Source organism: Babylonia areolata, chromosome 18, assembly GCF_041734735.1.
Source record: "Babylonia areolata isolate BAREFJ2019XMU chromosome 18, ASM4173473v1, whole genome shotgun sequence".
Classification (NCBI taxonomy): domain Eukaryota; kingdom Metazoa; phylum Mollusca; class Gastropoda; order Neogastropoda; family Buccinidae; genus Babylonia; species Babylonia areolata.
In genome coordinates, this window is record NC_134893.1 from 19596616 (window position 1) to 19621285 (window position 24670).

General features: G+C 37.3%; 1 protein-coding gene across 8 annotated transcripts in view; it reads left to right on the forward strand.

Moving 5' to 3' along the window:
* Nucleotides 1-23579, forward strand: part of LOC143292541 (electroneutral sodium bicarbonate exchanger 1-like) — a 106969-nt gene extending 83390 nt beyond the window's left edge. For all 8 annotated transcript variants that reach the window (XM_076602934.1, XM_076602931.1, XM_076602938.1 and 5 more), the window contains 10 exons: nucleotides 840-973; nucleotides 1715-2180; nucleotides 2602-2715; nucleotides 4237-4398; nucleotides 5293-5471; nucleotides 8725-8797; nucleotides 9492-9737; nucleotides 10854-10985; nucleotides 11554-11768; nucleotides 13899-23579. In XM_076602934.1, the coding sequence (XP_076459049.1) occupies nucleotides 840-973; nucleotides 1715-2180; nucleotides 2602-2715; nucleotides 4237-4398; nucleotides 5293-5471; nucleotides 8725-8797; nucleotides 9492-9737; nucleotides 10854-10985; nucleotides 11554-11768; nucleotides 13899-14157 (1980 nt within the window). In that variant the 3' untranslated portion in view covers nucleotides 14158-23579. The remainder of the gene's footprint in view (nucleotides 1-839; nucleotides 974-1714; nucleotides 2181-2601; nucleotides 2716-4236; nucleotides 4399-5292; nucleotides 5472-8724; nucleotides 8798-9491; nucleotides 9738-10853; nucleotides 10986-11553; nucleotides 11769-13898) is intronic.
* The last annotated feature ends 1091 nt before the right edge of the window (nucleotides 23580-24670 follow it).

Here is a 24670-nt window from a genome sequence, read left to right on the forward strand (position 1 = left end):
ACGCTTTCTGATTTTGTCACTGTGTTTACATAAAAAATCTATATCTTTATTCTGTTGTAATTTTGATATATCAAAAAGAAAAAAAAAATCCACTCAAAAGATAATGAAAACAGGGTGTGTAGAAAAAATAAAGGTTGCTGACTTCTTTAAATCACCCGGATGAAAGGCCCCGATCAGGGCCGTACTGTCCACAGCCATTTCAGAAGAAGGGGCCTTTGAGAGGTTTGAATTTTTTTGGAGTGGCACCTAATTTCCATAATAACATTATGAGCCAAGAATATCTTAACTGACCTTTCCACTCTCCACTGCTACCAAAAATTGCAGTGTGTTGCTGTGCTCACGAGCAGGAGAGTTATTTTCGTGGTTACTGGTTCATGTGAACAGTGCGTGTCAACATAACGACTGACCCAGTTTCATCTCAGCCACAAGGCAGATAACAGAATTAGACAAAGGGACCTTATCGTGGCAAAATAAAGTTCTGAATTTAATCTGTTTCCAACACTTTTGTGCTTTCCTAGATTCATTTACAAGTCATTAGTGTGTGCAAATTTCAAACAAAAAATATAGATACTTTCATCATCTCGCTGTATGATAGCATAAGAAGGGAGGAAGTTTTTTTATTTTGTCCCCAACTAACTCGTTATGTTACTGATCAGTTTGGAAGTTTTCAGTTCATAAATTCTAACATTTGTTTTTTGGTGATTTTATTTCTTACCCATACAAATGGGTCTGTGGGGAAAGTCAGGGGAGCTAACTGGCGGTATGAAGTGAGTTAACTACAAAGTGATGATATGGTTATACACTGCAGTCCTGACCACATGGATGTCTGTATGTTACAGGCGGCACTGGAGAGTATACTGGCTGGCGCCATCTGTGGAATTGTCTACTCCTTGTTTGCTGGTCAACCCCTCACCATTCTTGGCAGTACAGGACCTGTGCTGGTCTTTGAGAGTATCGTCAATCACTTCTGTTCGTGAGTGCCAGCATTTTTTTTTTTGTCTTGCTTTTCATATCTGTTTTCATTTGCTCCATTTCAGAGAATAACAACAAAGTAAGCAAGACAGTATGGTCAGTTTTGTTCACTGTGCTTTGAAGGAGACTTGTTTTAAGGAGTTTCATTAAATCAATACAAATAGCTGATGTCTTGTTCTTTTCTACTGCTTCATACAGGCGTTTTTTGTTTGAACAAAAAGAGTGTCTAGTAGAAGTTTGTTTTTGTTTTGTTTTTTTGTCAAAAGAAAATCATCTTAAGAGAGAGAGCTATGTATCCAAAAGTCTTGTTTGAAGATGGGGATGTTTTTAAACATGGACTGTCATCGGCAGAACAAAGCAAACCGTACCAGCCATATCTGCAGCCAGTCTAGTAGAGATCAGAACACAGTTCTCATTTCAGCTGTGTCCATTGACCATCACACAGGTATCTACTTGTTGATCCAGCATTCTGTTGACGGCTTGCTGTTGGTGTCATTTAGCCCTCCCCCCTCCCAGTGCTTATTGTCTGAGGATGTTACTTAGATGTTTTACTTACACAGTACTAACTAACCTGGCATAGTTTGTAAACAGCATTACATGTTGAAGAGTTCTGTCATTGTAGATTATAGACATATTACAAATCCATATTGTCCAAAATGCTTTGGATTTTTTTTCTTTTTAATGTATGACAAACCAAACCATATAAGAAGTTACACATTTTCTTTGAATGTCATTGTTTCAGCAACAATGGGTTGAACTACTTGGAGATGAGGTTGTGGATTGGGATCTGGACTGGTGCTCTGTTGATTGTGATGGTGGCCTTTGACCTGTCGGCCTTGGTGCGCTACATCACTCGCTTCACAGAGGAGTCCTTCGCGGCCCTCATCTCCCTCATCTTCATCGTGGAGGCCATTGTCAAGCTGATCCGCATCTCCTCAGACTACCCAATCAACCGCAACCCCTCTGCAGTGCTGAACTACAACTGTTCCTGCAACCTGACGGGGGTGGACCTGAACCCCAACATCACGGAGGACTCCATCGACACATCCAACTGTACCCAGTTCAATGGTACGCTCATTGGCGGAGGATGTGACACGCCCATCTATTACCCCGACATCTTCTTCTTCTCTGTGCTGCTGTTCCTGGGGACGTTCACCCTGTCCTTCTCCCTGAAGATGTCCAGGAATGCTTCCTTCTTCCCTACAGTGGTGAGTTGAGCTGTTGTGGACCGAGGATGGTGATGTAATGGAAGATTGCAGTGTAATAGAACTAGGATACATATAGTTTGTATTGTATTACTCTAACAGATTTCTCCATATGAAATTTGGGCTGCTCTCCCTGGAAAGAGTGCGTTGCTGCAGTGCAGTACCATTTCCCCCTTTTTTTTTCTTTGTTTATCTGTTACATTAATGATGAAGTTGTGTGTAAACCATGCTGCAGTGACAGTCATACTTCTAAGTTATTTCTCTGTTTCTCTATTGTATCTCTGATTTTTTTCTTTTCATTCACGATCTGGTGTTTTGCAGTCAAACCAATGGACTGAGTGTATGTGTGTCTGTGTGTGTGCACGCACGCGCCTCTGTGTGTGTGTGTGTGTGTGTGTGTGTGTGTGTTCCTTTTCCTTTTCAGGTGCGTGGAACTGTGAGTGACTTTTCTGTGCTGATTGCCATTCTCAGCATGGTGTTACTGGATTTCCTTGTTGGTGTCCCCACTCCAAAGCTCCATGTGCCAGACGACTTTGCGGTGAGTACCTTCACCAAAACGTTTGACTTGTCACTCATACTTAATCCCCATTGGAAACCCAGAGATGCACTATCTTCACACGTGACATCAATCTGGGACTCACTATTTGCATAAGGCACCTGAAGGTCACTGTAATGTACTGGATGGATGTGACAGCAGAATCGTTTGGGCATTAGATTTCTATCCTGAGGGTCTGTGAGGTTCATGGACCAGAAACAGAGATGCTTCCAGTCTTCCTTGTCAGCATTTGTGCAGACCTGCTTGTGTTCTAACTCTCAGTGTGAATGACAGTGATTTACAGATGCTGACGTCAGTTAAATATTACAGAAGGACGGTTCTAACATTGAAGAGGTGGATGAAAACAAAATTGCATTTCTTATGACAAAAGCAGTAAGCTGGGCCATTCAGACACCTACACAACATCGGATGGGGTCTCTGTTGAGGAAAGAAAAGGAAAAAATGAATGATGAAAATGAATAATGGCTGTCCCAAGTGATTTATCCCTTTCTAGTTTATATGCATACAGAACATTGTTGTTTATTGTGCAGTGGTTGTATATATTCATATGAAAGTAATCATGTATCATGATGGGTGGAGTGGTCAGATTGTTAGAGGGCTTGATTCTCGCCCGAGTTTCCTGAGTTTGATCTCCATGCCTGATCGGTGAAGTGTGTAAACAAGCACTTAGAGTTTGACTTCTAACCAAGTATAGGCGCTACATATGTATACATTAGTATCCATATCATCATATCACGTCATATACATCCTGATAAAAATTTGTGTTCAGTGTTATGGTGCATGTGTAGCCATTGAAAAGTAACTCTTTCTCATATTATGGCAAGAGAAATCCATATAACCTCTCCTTGAGAAACTACACTGGCTGCTATTATTATTATTATTATCCCATAACTCTGTGAAGAGTCATTAGGGCACCACTCTGAAGAACTGTTCAACAGATTCCTCCAGGTCTGTCAGTTGTGTGTCAAAGCTTAGTTCTCATGGTTTACCTGTCCATTCTGCAATGTTATCAGACATTCAATTTTTTCTGTCTTCCCCCACCCCCATCTCCCTCTTTCAACAGTTCCTTGGAGATCGTTTTAGCACAGCCATTGGATCTTGTTTTGTGAATCATACCAGCGCATCTTTTCTCAAATGGTGTCAGCAAATGTCTGAAAAATACAATGTGCATATCATTATGAAGACGTATAAATGGACATAGAATTGACTGCATTGTCATACACGTAAAACGGTCATACACGTAAAATGTTACATGTCTAAGTGTGTATGTGTGCTTGCCTAAGTCTGATCGAATGATACAGGAAACGAATGATGAGCACCCAATGGCAGGTAGGCCCCTGTCGTGGAAATGACCCCGGGTTTGTAAAGTGCTTAGAGCTTGATCTCCGCCCGACAGGCGCTGTATAAGTATTCATACCATACCATACCATACCATACCATACCATACCGTACCATATCTTTGCATAACATATCATATCATATATATATCTTTGCGTTGTACAGCCCACCAGCCCAACCCGAGGGTGGGTGATCAACCCTGTAGGAAGCAACCCCTGGTGGACGGCCCTGGCGGCTATCATCCCTGCCATGCTGGCCGTCATCCTCATCTTCATGGATCAGCAGATCACGGCGGTTATCGTCAACCGAAAGGAGAACAAACTTGTGGTCAGTATGGCTGGGCTCTGGGCTTGATTTATTTAAAGTAATTAATTTCCACATGGATAAATGAAGATGTATTGTATATTGTAAAGTGGACAGATGAGTGTTTTGGACTTGAACACAGATGTTGTTCATTAATTTCATTATTATGATTGGAAGGACTGTATGGTGGGGACTACTGTTGTTATTTTAGGGCACTGTGGACAGAAGAGTGTTTGGACTCAAACACAAATGTAACTAAGTTTATTTGTTATAATTGTAAGGACTGTTTGGTGGGGACTACCGTTGTTATTTTCATGAAGGGAGCTTTTTAGTTTGTGCATGAACTGTGGTTTATGTGGACTATTTTTTTCTCACAAAAAGTTTTAACATATACATCCATAACTTACAGTAGTTGCATATATAACCATAACAAGTTGAAGGAATGTATGTTATATTGAGTCCTTTTCCTGAGAATCATGTGATCTTGGTACATCATGAGAAACAGACATAATATGATAAAAGTATTGTAATATTTGGTGGAAGTGTTTGTTCACCTGCAAGGAAAACAAAGTGATTATGGATACTGCATATAGTGTTGATGAATACTTTGCCATGTTTTTCTTAACCAAAAACAAACAAAATGGATACTTAGTCACATGCAATACAGCTTTTGTAATGGAGGGTCACAAATTTGCCTGAATCAAAAGATAATCATAAATAATAGAAATCAGTTCATAAGTCGTTCATCAATCAATCAGTGAAAGGACAGACAGGACTTTAGAGCTTAGAAAAGTACTGTTTTAAGAAGTTGAACCAAAAGTGCACCAAGTTGCTGTGAAAAAAAATGTGAATCTTGTATAACTGATACCACTTTGATCTCTTCATCAACACAAGCGTGTGAATGTTTATGTCTAACAGAAGGGTAGTGGATACCACTTGGATCTGTTCATTGTGGCGTCTCTGATCATCATCTGCTCTTTCCTGGGCCTGCCATGGTTTGTGGCGGCCACCGTCCTGTCTATCAACCATGTCAACAGCTTGAAGAAGGAATCTCAGTGCTCCGCCCCTGGAGAACAGCCCAAGTTCCTGGGAGTCAGGTAAGTGTGATAGTCAGTCGTGTCTGACTATGACCATCAGAAAATCAGAGAAGGCAACTGCTGTCCTGACTATCTGGGCTAGAATTTGATTATATTGGAGAGTGCCTTGCCCACATGACACCCCCACTGTCTCAGCCAAGAGGGCTTTAAGACAGTTGGCACTGGGATGGTCCTCAAAGGCTGCTAGCCCCCAAGGCTGCAACACTAAGAGCCAGTGTAATCTGTGTGGTGGGGACTACCACTTAACTGTTGGCCCAACTGTAAAAGACAGCTCTCACTTTGCTGTTGGCCCAGCTGTAAGCTTGTGTCAAAAGCAGAATGTAAGATAGTTGGTCTTCTGGGCTCGGGTCACATGAGCGATCTTAGCTTTATTTTGCTGCCACCTGTATTTGAGGTGTTTTGTGTTTTTGCTGTTATTTACCTGTGCAACAATTGATTTGTGCGAGTGTATGTCTGTTTACACTAAAAAAATAAAAAATAAAAAAAAGACAAGAGAGGCAAGGCCTTCAAGACTCACTTGTGACACACTTAAAAAAAAAAAAAAATCTAATCGTTAAAATGTGTTCTGTATTTGTTATTATAAAGCTTCGGGTTAAAAAAAGAAAAAAACCACAAAAACAAGAGAGGCAAGGCCTTCAAGACTCACTTGTGATACACTTAAAAAAAAAATTTTTTTTAATCTAATCGTTAAAATGTGTTCTGTATTTGTTATTATAAAGCTTCGGGTTAAAAAAAAAAAAGAAGAGAAAAAGAAAAGTCCTAACCAGATTCGAACCCCGTGTCTTTGGGTGAGAAGAAACTGCCTTAACCATTACACTATCGTGGCTCCTAAACTGACTTTCTAAAATTTATTATTTGAACATACTTTTTTAAAGGGCGTTAAATCAATTGCGGTATTCGCAGTGAGAACGCTGTTTAAATCATATTATTCTGGTGTATCTTGGGCATTCAAAAAATCTTTAAGGGCAATAAAAAATTCTTTTTAAGTCCGCGGTAAAGGAGACATGGCTATCACCGCAACCACACTGCAACATTTAGCCGTTTTCTCTAGATCTAGATAGATGTACAAGTTTAGTTACACCCGCCAGAATGTAGTACGGCACAGTCGATTCAATTTCTCTTTTATGTTCATTCTAGTTTTATAGTTTTGAAGTTGATATGAAAATTGAGTATTTTGTTAAACTAATAAAACTAATAACATGCAGAGCCAAGTACTTCTAAACATCGTATGAAGTGAAAAGGACTTCAATTTGAGAAAAGTCAAGACTGGAAATTTTTACGTTTCATCAATTCAAGGGTATTAACTCGCATGGTTTACAATTTTTAACTGTGAATTCCGACTGATTCTGTGGATATTTTTATGGCAGTTTGGGGCATAATCCAGTAATTGATGAGGCGTTTACAAATATTTCTCTGAATAAATATTTAACGGTCTCCTTCTCCAACTTTCCATCACATGTTATCGTGTATTGTCGATTGAATATAGGATTGAACGGGCAGGTCAACAACTTGAAACAAAATGGTGTCGTTCGCGTTCGCGAAGAATATGAGCATGCGCTTTGAATATGTATAAATATGTGTACGCAATTGATTTTTGCCCATGACCTTCAGGGCTCAGCCAGTAGATCTATTAATTCCACTTGTCGTATTGATTTTAGTATTTTCTGAAAAAGACCACTTGGGCGAATGAACATAGTGAAAGCCCTGTACACTGAGAGTAAAACACACAAGCTTTTTATGTATTAAGTATAATTTCAAAATATAATGTTTAAGATGAGAAAGATCAGTTAAAAGCAAATTAAGCCCCCAAGCATTAATTACAGATTAATTTCCCTTTTTTACTATCTTCACCAAAACATTTGCAAAATAAATAAAACTTCCATGCTTAGCAAAAGAAGTTCCTGTTTGAACAAAAAATGATGAAAATGACTGCTCTTGTTGTTGTGTCAGAATATCATATCAGAGTGCCAAGTTTAGAGAATATATATATATATATAACATTAAATGCAGTTTGCATATAATTTGGCTTCTTTTAAAAAAAATTTTTTGTGCCCATCCCAGAGGTGCAATATCGTTTTAAACAAGATGACTGGAAAGAACGGAATTTTTCCTATTTTTATGCCTAATTTGGTGTCAGTTGACAAAGTATTTGCAGAGAAAATGGCAATGTTAAAGTTTACCACGGACACACACACATACACACACACACCCACACACTCAGACAACCGAACACCGGGTTAAAACATAGACTCACTTTGTTTACACAAGTGAGTCAAAAATGAAAAAAGTGCCTGTAACCCTATTTAGCTATTTAGAGAATAGGCGTTACGTGAATTCATATTGTTATTTATCAGTTTGTGTGTGCAAGCTTATTTATCAGTTTGTGTGTGCAAGCAGATGTATTTATCTGCCCATTTGTGAAAAGCACCTATAGCCCTATTTAGAGAATAGGCAGTATAGAGATTCACATGATTATTATTATTATGATTAAGTCTACTAATATGATTAAGTCTACTTTACGTTGAAATTTTCTTGGGCTTATGGAATTAGTGTAGAATTGGGAACATTCTTAACAGTTAGCACACTTAGCACTGCTAAGATCACATAGCATAGTCCTTTGTTGGGAGAGCATTGTCATAATTGGTGCTAGTTGTTTTTGTTTCAAATATGATTTACATGAACTGAATGTTTTGTCTTGTTTACTTCACAGGTTTGGTATAATGTTGACATGTGGTTTTTGTTATTTCATGTTGTGTAGAATTGTATGTTTTTAGAGAGAGGCAGAAGGGCTCAGGGGTTGGAGTATGTACCCGTTTATTCACCCATCTGATTGTTAGATGTCAGTGCTGTTTAGAGTTGTGAGAGAGTCATTTTTTCCTCATTGAGTAAGAAGGTTGGGGGTTGCCTGTCACAGTGATGGAATTTGTGTGAAACACTTCTACACTGTTGTAATTTGAATTGATCATGTTTTGGCTCAATAGATTTCATATTCTTTACTGCTGCAACAAAAGGTTAAATGAAATTCAAAGAAACAAGCAACCCACAAGTGGAAACTCTTTTTTAAAAAAACAAGAAAAAGGTACTGTCTCACATGTTTAAATTTGCAACACCGAGGTTCATTTATTGGTTACTAGCAAATGACAAATCAAAGGCCAGAAAATAGGAATAACTCAGGAAGTAAAAAAAAAAGATTTATCTTTATTATTCTTTTCTGTGGAAAACAGAGATTGATGTTTGTGTCTCTGTGTTGCAGGGAACAAAGAGTGACTGGAATTTTCATCTTCATGTTCATTGGTGTATCCGTGATGTTGACATCTGTCCTGAGAGTGAGTAATTCCCTGATTTCCCCATTGCTTTCCACTGTCATGGACATTTTCTTGCCAGAGTGGCATCCCCAACAAGGCAGTGTTTATACATGGTGTCTCCATACTGTAATTTAAATGATACCTGTGGTCTAGAGAATTAACCCTTAGACCATTGTCGTTTCAGCATTAACCCTTAGACCATCATCGTTTGAGTATTGATTGACCAATCCTCTGTTTATTTTCAGCTGACTGTTTTGTTCATTTTCTCTCAGCCAAGCGATAGTGTTAATCATTTGATGCATTGACACATTTCTACAAAAGCATGCATGTACACATGCAAGTAAGCACTCACTCTCTTGTGTGATATAAATTGGTTTGGTATCATTGGAAATGTAAATGTATAATGAACATTACCATAGCCTTACAAAGAAATGGAATATTTATTAGTTACTTTCTTACACCAATAAACTGGTTTGGGCTGTTTTAAGAAAGTAACAGACTGTTGACACTTTGATTTTTCCTCCCTTTTTGGTCCAGATACGATTCCTCAGATTGGATTTGTTGAATCAGTTACTTCATGAGTATAAACTAGTTTTTGCTGAAGAAAATAACACTGTTGATTCTTGGAAGACTGTTGACACTTGGATTATTTTTACTCTTTTTTTGGTCCCAATGTGATTCCCTTAAAATTTGTCTGTGCCGCTGTGTGTCCCAGTTCATCCCCATGCCGGTGCTGTACGGCGTGTTCCTGTACATGGGAGTGTCCTCCCTTCGAGGGATGCAGTTGGTGGACCGTATCGCCATCTGGTTCATGCCAGCCAAGTACCAGCCTGACTACATGTACCTGCGCCATGTGCGCACCAACCGTGTGCACATGTTCACTGCCATCCAGGTGTTCTGTCTGGCCGTGCTGTGGGTCATCAAGTCCGTCAAGTCCATCTCCATCGCCTTCCCCATCATGGTCAGTCAGAGGAAGGGTAAAGGAGAGTTTGTGTGTGTGTGTGTGTGTGTGTGTGTGTGTGTGTCCAGTTGGACTTTGGGGATCATCCCAGTACCGACTGTCCTAAAGCCCTCTTGGCCAAGATAGTGGGAATGTAACTTGGGCAAGACACTCTCCACTATAATCAAATTCTAGCCCAGATAGTTGGGACAGCAGTTGTCTCCTCTGCTGTTTTGATGGTCATAGTGGAATACAACTATCATATGTATGTATGTGCTGTTAATGCATGTATACATTTTGTGTTGGCATGTGACTGAGAAAGAAACAATTAATTGAAGTATTGCTCACAGAAAAATAAAACAAAAGACAGAAGATCAAATAAGAAAAGTAGAAAAGAAAGGAAAAACTTGGAAACCCATATATAGAAATACCCACAAGCACAGTTCCATAAAACAGTTCCATGCACACACACACTGGATATATCATCTACATTTATATCCTTCTTGTAATCAAAAAGAAATATGGAAGGGTTGTGTCAGTCAAGATATGTTTTTGTTTTATTTGCCACATACTAAGCATTGCTAAAATTTCCAGTCAGTTAGTACACCAATGGAAAATTACAAGTAGTCGAGTTTCACCAGTATCATGAAAATTGCATTCCCTTGAGTCATCCTTTCATCGTTTCTGCCTCCCACGGAATTTGAGTTGCTTAATAGTAGATCCATTTGTTTGTACACAGTTCAATATCTGAATACATATAATTCAAAAGGAAACAAAAATCTGAGCAAATTAAAAATTTTGCTGGTAGTACTATACCTAACCACTGGTGAAAGTTTTTTTTATTTTTTTTTAAGGTCATTGACATGTTTACATCAGCTGTATTGACCATCAACAAAACTTTGCACTTTTGAGTTTGCACACACACACACACACACACACACACACACCATTTTTTGGCCTGCTTACCATAGCTCTAGTCCTAACATGATGAAAAAATTTGAATGGTTTCTTCAGAGTGCTGATGTGATTCTCTGTATTTTTGTGCCAAGTGTTGATGTGCTGATGTGATAGTGTTTGTGATTTTGTGCCAGGTGTTGGCGATGTGCTGATGCAATTCTCTGTGTGTGTTTGTGCCAGGTGTTGGCTATGTGCTTTGTGCGCAAGGGACTGGACAAGTTGTTTGACCAGCGGGAGTTGAAGTGGCTGGACGACATCATGCCAGAAGCTCACAAACGTGCCAAGGAAGATGAGAAAATCAAACAGGAGGAGGTATACAGACCTTGCTTGTCACACTGGAACAGGATAGGAGAGTGCTTGTATTTCACTGCGCATGGCCTCTGTTCATTCCTCCTTTCTCTGAGAATAAAAAGAGGGAGGAAAAAAACAACAAGAAAACAATATAATTCTTAATAAAATTACTGATCACCAATTGTGATTGAAATGATTTTGTGAAGTACATATCCTTGCAAATCTTTTTGATGAAAAAGAAAAGGAAAAAAAGACATACACAAATGGTATTCAAAATCATAACCAAAAAAAAAAGTTTAACTTCTCATTAATTGTCCTGATATTGCAGTGTGCTATAAACTCGTATGTTCCTGAAGTAAACAGTGGCAGTAGTTATACAAAAGTACATTTTGATGGATGATTTTATGGATATTGTAACTTGTAGCATATTTTTATTGAAACTATTGTATCTGAAGGTGCTTTGGGCAAAAATATTATAATAGGCTCTGTAAATAAGCTTAGTAGTAGTAGCAGTGGTTGATGTATGAAAGGTTTTGACATCAGTTACACACAAGATTTGTTGACATTAAAAAAATTAATCTCTGAGCAGCAGCGACGCAGTCTGATCGAAGGCATCACCAGCACTCCACTGGCACTGGGTTTGAACATGGAGCACATCACGATCCAGGCAGACATCGACCAGGTGAACATCAGTGAGGAGATGTCCCGCACGGCCCTGTGGAAGAGCATCATGCATAACGAGTCCTCCTCCAACCTCATCACCTCCAAGGAGAATGAGGAGAGTCGCTCCAGCACTAAACAACGGTCAGCCTTTTACAGAACAGCAAAAATATCAAATGCCATGTTTGAAAAGAAAAGTATTTATATGTGCAGTATGTCAGAGAATTATGCAGTGGCGTGAGGAGCATTGTTCCAGCACTAAAACAATGGACAGCCTCACCTGCCATTGATGTTTAGCTTGTTACGGTACAGTAAAAAACAAACAAAAAAACAAACAAACCACATGCTATATTTGAAAAGTAATTTTATGTGCTGTACATCAAAGAATGTGATTCCTTTTTGCACAGTTGAAATGTGTGCATCTGATGATCTTTGAAAGAACACAGCAAACCTGTGTGCTTTGTGTAGCAAAGACAATGTCTTTGTCCAGTGGTGTGAAAATATTAGAACTACAAAGTTTAAAAAAAAGTACTTAAATGCACAATGCGACAGTGCATGTTTTAGCCCTGCACATTAAAAATATTAAATGAGATATATGAAAAGTAATTCTGATACGCATTGAAGAGCAAGCATTATATTTCCGGAGAGTCGACAGTGTTTAAATGCGATATTGAAAGAAAGTGCTATATTGATAAATGTTGTGGAATAGCATTTTATGCCATGGAATGAAAATACCGACTGCCATACTTAGAAGAAAGAACCTTGAGTGATGATCATGGTGTCAGTCTTTTGAAATATGGACAGATCATCTGTGCAGCGTGCATCAAGCTAAAATGATTTGTTATTGATTTTCCTAACAAGATTCCAATTTACTGATTATAAAAAGTAATTGAGAGAGAGAGACCGTGAATCAGAAAGACAGATGGTGTGATTTCCCCAGGATGAGCAGCTTGTATTTTGGAAAGGCACTGCTAAAATCTTTCATATCATGCTGACATAGATGTATGTGTGTTTATACTGTTCAATATGATGTCTACTTTATTTTGCCTTAGTTGTACTTTGCAAATAGATTCTTCTTACAGAATTTGATTTTGTATCAAGATAAAAATCTTTTGCTAGAATTCTGTTTGGGCAGCATGAAGAATTTGGCCTCAGTTTTAGGTGACCTTGGTAGAGTTTCTTTGTAAACAAGACATTTTGTATGCTTTTGTCCTCATCCTACAATTTGTATATACATATTTTTTATATAATGGTTAGAAATACACCTTGTTCTTTTTCTTGACTTCCAGTTATATAACGTTTAGAATGAAACCCCAGAATTTCCAAGAATTTTGGACAATTTCTGCTTTCACCTTTATTTGCCAGTTAGATGTGAAGAAAGGATCTAATTACTTCATTGCTTTTTTTAATATGTATTTGTTCTTTTTTATGTTAAGAGGAAGGTGGCAAGATGGTTATGTTTATCTGCTAATACAGTGTCTTTCAGGGTCTGGGTATGAATCCCCTTGCCCTTTCTCCCATCTTTGACTGGAAAATCAAACTGAGAATCTAGTCATTCGGATGAGATGATAAACTGAGGTTTTGCGTGCAGCATTCACTTTGCACACTGAAAAAGATCCAGTGGCAACAAATGTGTTGTCTTCTGGCAAAATTCTGTAGAAGAAATCTACTTCAATAGATACACAAACATACATGCAAGCGCTCCAGGCTCGACCAGTGCATTGGGTTTTGCTGCTGGCCAGGCATCCACCTAGCAGATGTGGTGTAGTGATTATGGATTTGTCCGGGCGCAGTGACGCCTTCTTGAGAAACTGAAACTCTTTTTAGTAAATGTATAATAATGTTGTTTTTTGATACCCGTATTTTGTAATTTTTTTGTTTTTTGTTTTATCTTGATGAAACAAAGCCAAAGAAGCACAGCAAGAAACAGTGTGACGTGAACTGTTTGTGGTAAACGTATACTTTTTTTTTTTTTTTATGTCCTGTAATTTTTTTGTTGTTCTCTGTTGATGAAACAAAGCCAAAGCAGCACAAGAAGAAGCAGTGCGACATGAACTGTTCTTATTAAATGTATGATAATGGGTTTTTTTTTTAATTCGTATGTTTTGTAATTTTTTCTTGTTCTCGCTTGATGAAGCAGAAAGCCAAAGAAACACAGCAAGAAGCAGCACAGTGTGAACTGTTTTTTGTAAATGTATAGTAATGTTTTTTTTGTTTTTTTTAAATGCGTATTTGTTTTGTAATATTTTGTTTTGTTCTCTCTTGATGAAACAGAAAGCCGAAGAAGCACAGCAAGAAGCCGCGGGACATCAACGGCAGCGAGCGGAGTCACAACAGCCCGGCCATCATGGAGGAGGACGAGCCGACCGAGGGCAGCCCCAAGAAGAAGAACGCCCCGGTCAAGTTCTACATCGACGAGCACGAGGAGGAGGGGGAGAAGGAGAACCTCATCAAGGCCCCCGAGATCGTCATTGACCCACCCAGCGATGTGTCTCGCCTGGGCTCCCCGGATCAGGATGACTCCAAAGTGTAGATCTCATATCCTGCACAAAGGGGGGTGCGCCAGTGTGCGACTGGTTTTCAGAATCTTTGTTAGGAGACTCTGATCGCACTCAAGTCATTTTTGGAGAGGGTTTTTTTTGTTGTTTAAAAAAAAAAAAATTTTTTTGTATAGTATTCTGAAAAGTAACTAAGCAGCGATTTCTGTAACATGAATCAGTGATGAAAGGAATAGTGTTAATTTTTTTTGTCGTAAGTTTTCCATAGTTTCTGTGATCTGTATTATGAATTGTTTTTTTGAAACGGTTCAGAAAAATATTAATTCCATAGTCTTCTAAAGTGGTTCTTTTGTAAGTCTTTAAAAGATTTTTTCCCAAAGGCAAAAACCAAAAGTTTATGTAAAGGAAAGTGATGCACTGAAAGGCAAAACAGACAAGAAGAAAAGAAGGAGAGAAAAAAAAGCTGTACAGTGTCTGCCTGGTGATTACATTTGAGTGTGCTCTGTGTAGAGAGAAAGTACCTCTTATGTTTGTGAGCGATGATGCAGATCTCCCACTATTTAGCATGGTGGAGTGTGATTTCTTTCTTTTAAAAAAGCAGAAAACGAGTGTGTTTTGTTTCATTGAAAAAAGACCTTATGCAAAAATGTGCTATTTGAATGAAAAAATGTAAATGGAATCCTCAGGAATTATTTAACATGAAATATAATATTCTGAACTATTTATTTGTGATAATAGCTCACAATTAAGGAAAATCAATCGGTCGAGCCAATTGATGAAGACAAGAGAAGCATTAAAATACTGACATTTTGAACATTACAGATTTATTCATGAACTCTCCTTTTCCCTAACAGTCACAGAAAGATCTTAATGCTTGTAACAACAGTGGCAAGCACGAAGAACTTGCCCTTCTTTGCAAGTTCGCAGCTTCAGTGTGATTATTATACATCAGCACTTATGATACTAGTCACTGGATGGTAAGAAAATAACAAATGAAGATGGGAAAAAAAAGGACAACGGGGAGAACAGCTTCCCGCTTACAGCTGGCTGAATTCATGAATTTACAAAAAGAACTAATTCAGTCATGAGGTAAGCAGAATGTGACACACTAAACACTGCTTGCTGTCTGACATGGCCAAAACAAATTCTTTAGCTGCTATAAAAAGAAAAGAGAGAGAAAGAGAGAGAGATAGAGACAGAAACACTGTGGAAGTTCATCACATTCACAAGCATTATTTATTGAGGCTTGAGGAAGTCAAGCTGTCCCTGAGAAACGAAATGATTATGATTACAAGACTTGGCAGTGATTTTATGCATTGGTTCATGATTTGAACTGTAAAGTGAGACAGAATTGCCTGTCTGCTTGGATTTATTGGTGCAGTCAAAAAGTACATGTGATTGATTGATGTAATTGTGTGGAGAAACATGGATGTATCATTTGCAAATTATGTTTTTATTTCCTGCACACTATATATCACATTTGGATTGTGTTAACAGCACAACACAGTATGTGCTTTGCACTGAAGGAATGTTTCAGATTGCAGTTGTAGAATTTCAGTTTATAGCTGCTGATTTCTATTGTCAGTTTGCTTGTTTTTGAATGTTCAGGTTTGTGTTAATGTTTTTTGTAACTATTTCATTGCATAATCTGAAACGTTTTGTCTTAATATTGACACAAATTGCCAATGAGGTGTGATTTTTAAAAATTGACTGTTTTCTACCATGTTGTGGAAGACAGTGTTTGTTTGTTTTTCTGTCATGAATGTATTATGGACTGAAGTCAAGCTTGTTGCTGTGTGTAGGCTACAGTTATATCAAATTTGCTTGTTTTAGTTTTTGGATAGGATCATGTGTTGAGTAGTGAAGGGGTCAAGGCAGATAATCGGATTTGCCCACCTGAAAATGGGAACTGACAATAGAATATCTGTAACTGAAGAGAAGCACAGTTGGCATGCCAGAATTTTAATGGTTCTTGCTGAAGGAGGCATGCTGGCAGAAGCATGTTACATTCACATCCTGTCTAACAGGGTGTTAGCAGAGCCTCGTGTTCTCACTGTCAACCCCTCTCACCTGCCTGTGTCATGGCTTTTTGCTGCTCCAAAATATCTCACCTTTTCTTTCTTTGCCCTACAATAGTTGCAGTTTTTTATGTGGTGGTGGTTGTTGCCTCAGCACATCTAATAGATGTTTATGAACGACAATCTGTCCTCGTTCCCATACTAGTTTCTTGCAAGCAGCTTACCTCCCCCTCTTCCTGCATGTCTTTGCCTTCACCACTGTCTCTCTTACTGTCTTGTGTAGCTTTATTGTTACATGTTCGATTTCACTAATTGAATCAGCTATGTCATTGTGTTACATTTGTACAGTGTTGTTGAATTTGCACATATATCTCTTGCCAGTTTGAATGTTAATTAGATAACCACAATGTAGATCCAAGTCTGACAAGTACCGACATTGAAACGAAGGCAAACTGGAATACACTTTTTCCTCTTTTTTAAATTTTTTTTTTATGTTTCCTTGAAAGGTAACTTGTATTTTGTAGCTTAGTGTTTTAGTGGCTGATGCTCTGTCAGTAATTTGTGTTTATTCAAGCATAATTGTAATCAGACATGCGAGCAACCTAAATGGAATTCTTTCCCTTTTCTTTTTTATATATATATTTTTCTGTTTGTGTGTTGGAAGTCTGAACTATAACTTTAAAGCTCTAGTGCTGTGACCATGACAGTATAGCCAAAGGTATTATTTTAATCATACATTATTTTACATGGTCTCTGTTGTTGTTTTTTTAAATTATAACCATACATATCAGTACACAATGTTTAATTATTGTTATATTAAGTGTTATTTTGTAGATATTTTGCTGAGTTATTTCTTTACAGATCAGAATTGGACCACAAAATATAGTCAAGAACTTCACAGCATGAAAAGTATTAATTTTTACATCAATTCTGGTACGAGTTATATATATTCTGATTGTGATATCTTTAGAAAGTGAAATAATGAAGGAAAAACTTCAAAACTGTCTGTGACGTAGTTTTTAAACACTACAGAGCAACTGTACACCTTGAAATAAAAAAAGTGAAAAACTTCAGAAATGTCTGTGACTAAATTTTTTAACTCTACACAGCAGCTGTAGGTCTTGAAAAAACAGTCCAATGGTATCTTACAAAAAAAGCATACCTGATGAGCATTAAAAAGCAAAATTATACTGTGATCCACAAAATTATATATGGGCATTGTGTATTTGGTGATGTGTGTAGATCAGTTCATAGCTGTCATTTTGCAGCCACCTGTTGAAATCCCTAAGATTTTTGCTGTATTTTACTGTTGCTAATGTGTTCATGAACATGAAACATGGGTATTTAATGAATTTTTTCCTTTTTGTTTATCCATTTTAAAAAATCTTATTTTCAATGCAACCCTGGCTCTGAAAGCATCAGGTTTTTTTGTCTAGTATCACACACATCAAAAGATGTTAAAGGACTGCTATACCACATCTGTTCAAGGCCTGTTAACTGAGTGTTAGATTGGTTATTCCAGATAACTAGACACAGTCCAGTTATTCCGGATAACATTAATTGGACACACGATTTAGTTATTCCAGAATAGATTACTAGACACACAACCAGTTCTGTTAGTGAGAAGGAAAATAGTGCTTAATAGTTTGTCATTGTTTTTCTGACACCAATATCAACCCACTGCAAGAAAATGATTTAACAGGATGGTTCACAATACTGGTATGGAACATTGTCTGGAACATGGTCTGAAGAGGGAATAATAATAATCAGAACATAAATACACAGTCTTCAGGAAGATTCAAACGTATTTTTGATATGTTGGTTTTTATGTTGTTTTTGTTTTGTCCTTTTGTGTTTAGTTTTGTTGATCTCAGATACTTGGGTTTTCTTCCCGTTGACAGTTCAGTTCCAGCTAGACAGTTCAGTCCCAAACATTTTGTTTGTTTCACACTGTATATGCCCGATCATGTAGTTTTGTTTTGGAGGGGCAGGAATCATTTAGTGTGTGTGTGTGTGTGTGATGTCCAGGAATGCCCTGTTCCTTTCCTAACTCTTTGGCAGCGAGTTTATGTTGTAAACCAGTCCATCCACAGAGAAAAAAAGGTTTCTTGTTTGTTGGGATCTTTCCCCTTTAATATTTTTATGCAGGCATGCGAAATCGAGGTTAATTTTATTTCACCATCTATTTTCATATTATACCCCATGATTGTAGTGGATGTTATATGTATATACATATATATACATACATGAATATGTAGATATATATTGGAATGAGTTTCTCTCAAGCTGTGGACAGGACTATGTTATATAAATCCTATTAACAGACTTAAATCAAACAAAACTAATAGATGATTGCATTAAAGGTTTAGAGTTTTCCACATAAATAAAACAAACCCTAAAACATTCAAGATTTTGTCTTGTTGGAAAGGAAATTGCATATAATCAGGTAAATTTTCTAGCCATTTGCATTATGTACCAAGTCAAACTGGAAAAGATTCTTTCATGCTGTTTTGTCATGAAAAACCATAACTTTTTGAAAGTGTTACAAAACAAATTTGGGCTAAGATTCCAAAATGCTTGTTTACCATAGTACTGCATTAATCAGGTCCTGATCTGATTGAGATATGGTCAAGAAATGTTATTTCTCTACACTCACCACTTAACTGAAGAAATTTGTATTTATAGCAAGTCTTTCCAAGTTGGCTGTCTGTGTTTCAGTTCATACAAAATGCATTGAAGTTATACAGGGTAGTGTAAAATCTACCAACAGCAAAGTATGTAATTAGAGAGAATATTGTTGAACATTGTTTGTGTAGAAATAATAGTTAGATAAGACTTTTTATTTTCCTTTTTTTCCACCGACCACTTTGAATCAACAGATACAAATCCACAAAATGTTGTCCTAATAGGACTACTTCACAATGTTGCAGGAGTTAACTCCACCATGTTTTGTCATTGAACATAGAAATTAGAAATTAGTATTTAAAGTACCAGTGTTTTGGGTTCCTTAATCAAATCATATGTATCTACAACTTCCATCAACCATTTGTAAATTTACACTGTCCTTGGTTATAGAATACAGTTCAGATTTATCTTTTAGAAGCTGAAAAATCTTATTTTCAAGTAAATGATTTTCTTTCGTTTTCAGCAGAAATGATCACAATGCTAATGGCATTGTCACATAAAATGAATTTACTGTTGACCTTTTTGAACATTTTGATTTGTGTAGAATCAGGTTCTTAGAATCTTCAGATTCTCAGAATGTTATACAGTCCATTGCATCAGTCTGTAATAAAATATGTATTATTTAATTCAGAATGTTATACAGTCCATTGCATCAATCTGTAATAAAATATGTATTATTTAATTTTTTTTAAATTCAGATGGAAAGGAACAGTCATTTACTTCTGATGGATACCTATTGTGGATTGCTTTATCATGAATGTGTTGATTGGGTAGCAAATAGTGGAGCAAGCAAAAGGTGTAGACACCATTAAAATTCCTTATTTCATCCTCTGAAGTATGTGACAACATATAAAAAGAACTATTTTACTTCAGACCTATCCATTGGTATTTCGGCGTGTTGATTATACATAGTTTAAGAATGAGTTTAATTTCAACATTCACTGGATTCCCCATTGACTAAATATTGTAAAGAAGTAAAATGTTTGTGTATGTAGCATTTAACTGTTGGAAACATTTTCTCTGTGTATATTTGGCCCATTTTAATCTAGACTTTATCTGTTCAAATTGTTCATGATAAATGAAAATTCTTACTTTTTATTTTGATGATGTATAGTAAAAGAAATAACCAGTTTGGTGTGAACAGTCTGAATAAGTGAAGTAATCTAAACCTGATGGTAAATGGAATTTGACAATTCAGAGGAAGTGAAAAATGAACAAGTGAAAAGACTGGTAATGCATAATAACAGTGCATAAGGATAGGGTGGTCAGAAGTGACAGTAGACTTAGTGCTGAACATGTGGGTGTGAGGATTGCCCCTCATGTAGCTGTCATTAGGGGTCTCTTGTCTGCGAGGTGTCTGCAGATGGTTAAACAGGAGAGGAGACGCATGTTGCTTCTGCTGTGAAAAGTGAAGTCTTCGTACAACGATTACGTGTCATCAGAATCTAAAAAAAAAAAAAAAAAAAAAAAAAAATTTTAACATGGCATGAGTTAGGAGACTGACATTTTTCCTTTTAAAAGAATTGTTCAACAAGCAAACAGATTTGGTGTGCTGTGCCATGGAGTGTTTTGTAGAACATTTGTATGGGTAGCTAGTTGTTGATCGAGTGCTGACAGTGTGATTGGACTTAACTTATTAAAGAAGATTGCGCATAGAGAACCGTCAGTTGTTACGAGTTTTACACAACAGTTTTCAGAGATTTTTTTAAAATGAAATGTCTTCTACTCTATTTAAATGAGTTTAAATGTCGTGAAGCTCAATTTGTTTTGTGTGTCTGCATGCACAAATGTTGGATGTGCAAAACGTCTTGTTAGATGGTGTTTTTGTATTGTGGTGTTGGATTGTTGTTCTTTTTTGTCTTTGAAAAAAAGAAATCCAGAGAAATATTGAAGACAGCTGTCTAAACTGGCACTTTGTGATTCTAGATAGCATGCCAGATTACAAGGTTTATAGGTAAAAGTTTGTGTGACTGGGTGGGTAGAAATCCATTCCTATTTTTTCCATGCTATCAGATTGTGGGAGTGGAGGGCAGAAGCTGATGGTTCAGTCAGCTGGAGAAGAGACTGTGAGACACATAGTCCTGGTACATCATCTGAGGACCCATTTCTTTCCACTCTGTGTCTGCATGTCAGGACATTGGTTTTTGCTGTGGGTTTTTTTGTTGTTATTTTTTGGTGTTATGTGTTTATTGTTTCTTTGGAATTTTACTGTGGAATATGGTATTTGCAATCAAGAAAAATATGTAGTAGTGTACACTTTGTTTTAGAATTATTTTAAGTCTTGTACATTACATTTTGTTAAAATTATTTTGGGTTGTGATCATGTTTGCTTCTCAGATAGTTCATTATTGATTTTATCTGCAATTCTTTCACTAATATAATGTTTGGGAGGAAAATCAATTCGTTTGATTGCTGGTTTTTAATTGCTGTGTTAATTGCAGTGGTTGGCTTCTTTGGATGTTACCCCTCCCTTTTTTGTTTGATTGGTTTCTACATATTCTCTGTACAGGATTCATGGTGTTTCTTCATACTGGGATTGTTATAATATAAAGAAGTGAGTGGTATGGCTAAAATTTGAACTTTGTGGATGTGCGTTTGTAATTCCCAGATCTGCCAGCCGTTTTGATCATGTTTGTGTTTGTTGTTGAATCCCTGTGTTCCTTGCGCTGTGCATGTAAATGATGACAGTAAACCGTACATGTTTGTTGTATTGGTGCGTGTGCATTGTTTGTGAGGTGGGGTGGTTTTTCTGTGATAGTGTAGGTCATGGGTGTAAATATACATACACTGAATGTTGTTACCATTGAAGCGTTGGTGATAATCGTGATAGTGTTAAACCTGAATGCGACTGTACATATTGATTGGGAATGAATATACAAGGTTAACAGGTTTTGTTTGGTTTTGTTTTCAGTGCTAGTCGTTTGATGTGTTTTGTTTTGTGCTTGTTGAGTTATGTGGCCGTGAGTTGTTATTTAAAAAAAACCCAAATCAGTGTGAAGTTAATTGTGGCATTTATGTATTCTTCCAGTTGACATGCATTGTGAAAATATTCAGATGTTCTGAATGGCTTATCAGCCTCCTTTGTGTGTTGTTTTAACTGTAGAAGTTGGTTTAGGAAGGAGAACCCTTTTGTTTTGTCTGTTTTTCGTCGTTTTTTAATTAGAGCTTAGGTTCTTGCCATGAACTGTAAATTATCATATGTGTAAGCCAAACTGGCCACCTGTTCATAACCGTAAATGTGTCACCAATTGAAATGTGGTATATAAATCGAAAGGATTTTTGGGTGTTTTCTGTTTCTGTGCTATTTTCTTTGTTCAGTGTTTTGTTGTTTTGTTTGTTTATAAAGTTTCGGCTTTTATAGTTTGCTGTCATCCCTTCATCAGTTTGTGTTTAACATGGTATGATCATGTCATCGTTAATGGTACCTGACAATCTCAGTACATCTTAGTTTCTTTCAAACTGTTCAGGTCACTACTTTTCAAAAAAAGAAAAAGAAAAAAAAAAGTAAGTTTATTCATTTTACAAAAAACACTATCAAGCTAAAATAATGAATGAGAAGAGATTTTGAAATTTTAAATTAATGATGAAAAACAGTTCTGAACTTTTTTTTTTCACTTTTTGAATTTTTAAGAAGTATGGAAATTGATTAATAGTACCATATGTAAACGTGATAAAAGAAAATCAATAAACTTCACCGCAGAAAGAAAAAAAGAACAAGCACAAATCTATTCTTGGTTATTGAAATATAACACTGTGTAAGCAGAAGATTTTATTTTCATTTGTACAGTCGGTGCCTTGTATTCAGTACGCCATATTTGTATATTTGCATCCAACCAGATGGATTTTATATGGAGCTGAGAAGAAAAAAAAAAAGAGAGAAAAAAAGAAGAAAAAAAAACAACTTAATAATAATACCTGCTGCATATTCCAAGTCTAGAGAGTGTGTTTTTTCTCATGACGTATTCATAAGCCTAGACCTAGAGATTGTGCAGAAGCATTCTATATATTATATATTCCACTATCATTCAGTGTTATTGTTGTGCTGTAGAAGGCTGGATTACTTTGCAGTATGTTGATGGACTCTTAGAGACGTGTACAGAAATATGGTGCACAGCTGCTCTCTGTGGGGACCGTCATGTCCTGTTCTTCAGCTTTGATCAGTGAATAATGAATGACAACTCGCTATACATTTCTTCATGGGTTTTGCTGAAACCATCAGAAATTTGTTGGCATAAATACAGAGAGTTAGGATGTGCAATCACTGTTGCACACACACAGACGGTATTTCTTCTGGAAACTAGTCTTGCAACTCTAGCGTTGGCAAGAGGTCCCAGTCATAACCAAAAACGAAGTGTGCCTCAACACGGCCACAGGACTCATTTTCCTCAGCATTTGGAGATGGGTAGTTTATTTCATCAGAGCCCAAACATCTCAAAACTCTGCAAAACTGATATGAACAGTTGATAATTTTGACATTCAGACATGTAACAAGCCATATCACTAGCAATCGGATTAGGCTTGGGTAGATAGCGAGTTGTATTCACCCACTCTGTGAGGGCAGTGGACAGTCACCCTATATGCAGCAAGTGAATCCTAATGAATAAGACACACATAAAAATAACGTTGAATGGATTAGTTCAAAGTCTCTGTGGATTCAACCATTGCTGTGAATTCAACCATTGCTGTTTTGAATTGATGCCAAGTTGTTCATGTGGCATGAGTGATTAGACCCAATAAAGTTTAATAATGACTTATTCCCACTTGTTGCTGTTCTTTGTTCACATTGCGCAAGCATTAGACTGTAGTATTGTTTGAAACTGTAAGATGCAGCATTTTACATTCTGCTTTATGTAATGCAGCAAGACAAATGACAGTTCACCAGTGCATATATTTAGCTATTTTTATCCTGATTTACATCCACTGCACTTGCCAGTGTGAGTGTTCCAACACACACACACACAGAGACCCTCCCAAATCAGGCTGAACACACACACCCCCTCCCAAATCAGGCTGAATACACACACACACACACACAGTATGTATATACATGAACAACCACTAGCACACTCACAATGGTGAGGACATTCACACCCACCCATACTGGCTCCTAAACACACGGTGGTCCACACAAAAATGTAGACTTGCACACCCACAGTAGCATACACTCGAGTGTGTACACACACATACACACACACACACACACTCACCTCTCACTCACAATTCTCTGTGTGTATATATATATTTGTGTTTGTGTGTGCACACTCGTGAATCAGTAGATCCACACGGGTGAAAACATTCTCATACTGGCATATATAAACTCGCATTGGTGCAGACACATTCAGCAGACTTTCATACCCAGAGCAAAACACACACACACACACACACTCTCATACAGAGAACATAATTATACATTCATTGTGTATTCAGTCATATTTTGGACAGTGTATCGCGTGCGTGTGCATGCATACACACACACATAAACTCACATATACACACTCGCACGGAGAACATAATTATACATTTCGTGTCTTCAGTCATATTTTGGACAGTGTGTATCGCGCGCGCCTGTACGCACGCACACACGCACGCACACACACACACACACACACACACACACACACACGCAGAAAGAGGCAGACGGTGAAAAGAGTTACAAGGCCGAGGCGAAGCACAGAGAGAAGTTTACAGAGGTCAGTCAAAAACCCTTCAAGGACTCTGCAGGGTTTAGTGGTGGGGAAAAAAAAAAATGCTGTGCATTTTTCCTCCCTATTAGTATGTTTCTTCTTCTTCGTCTTCTCGTTCAATATCATCACTTAAGTAAAAAAAGACATTAAAGAACAATTAC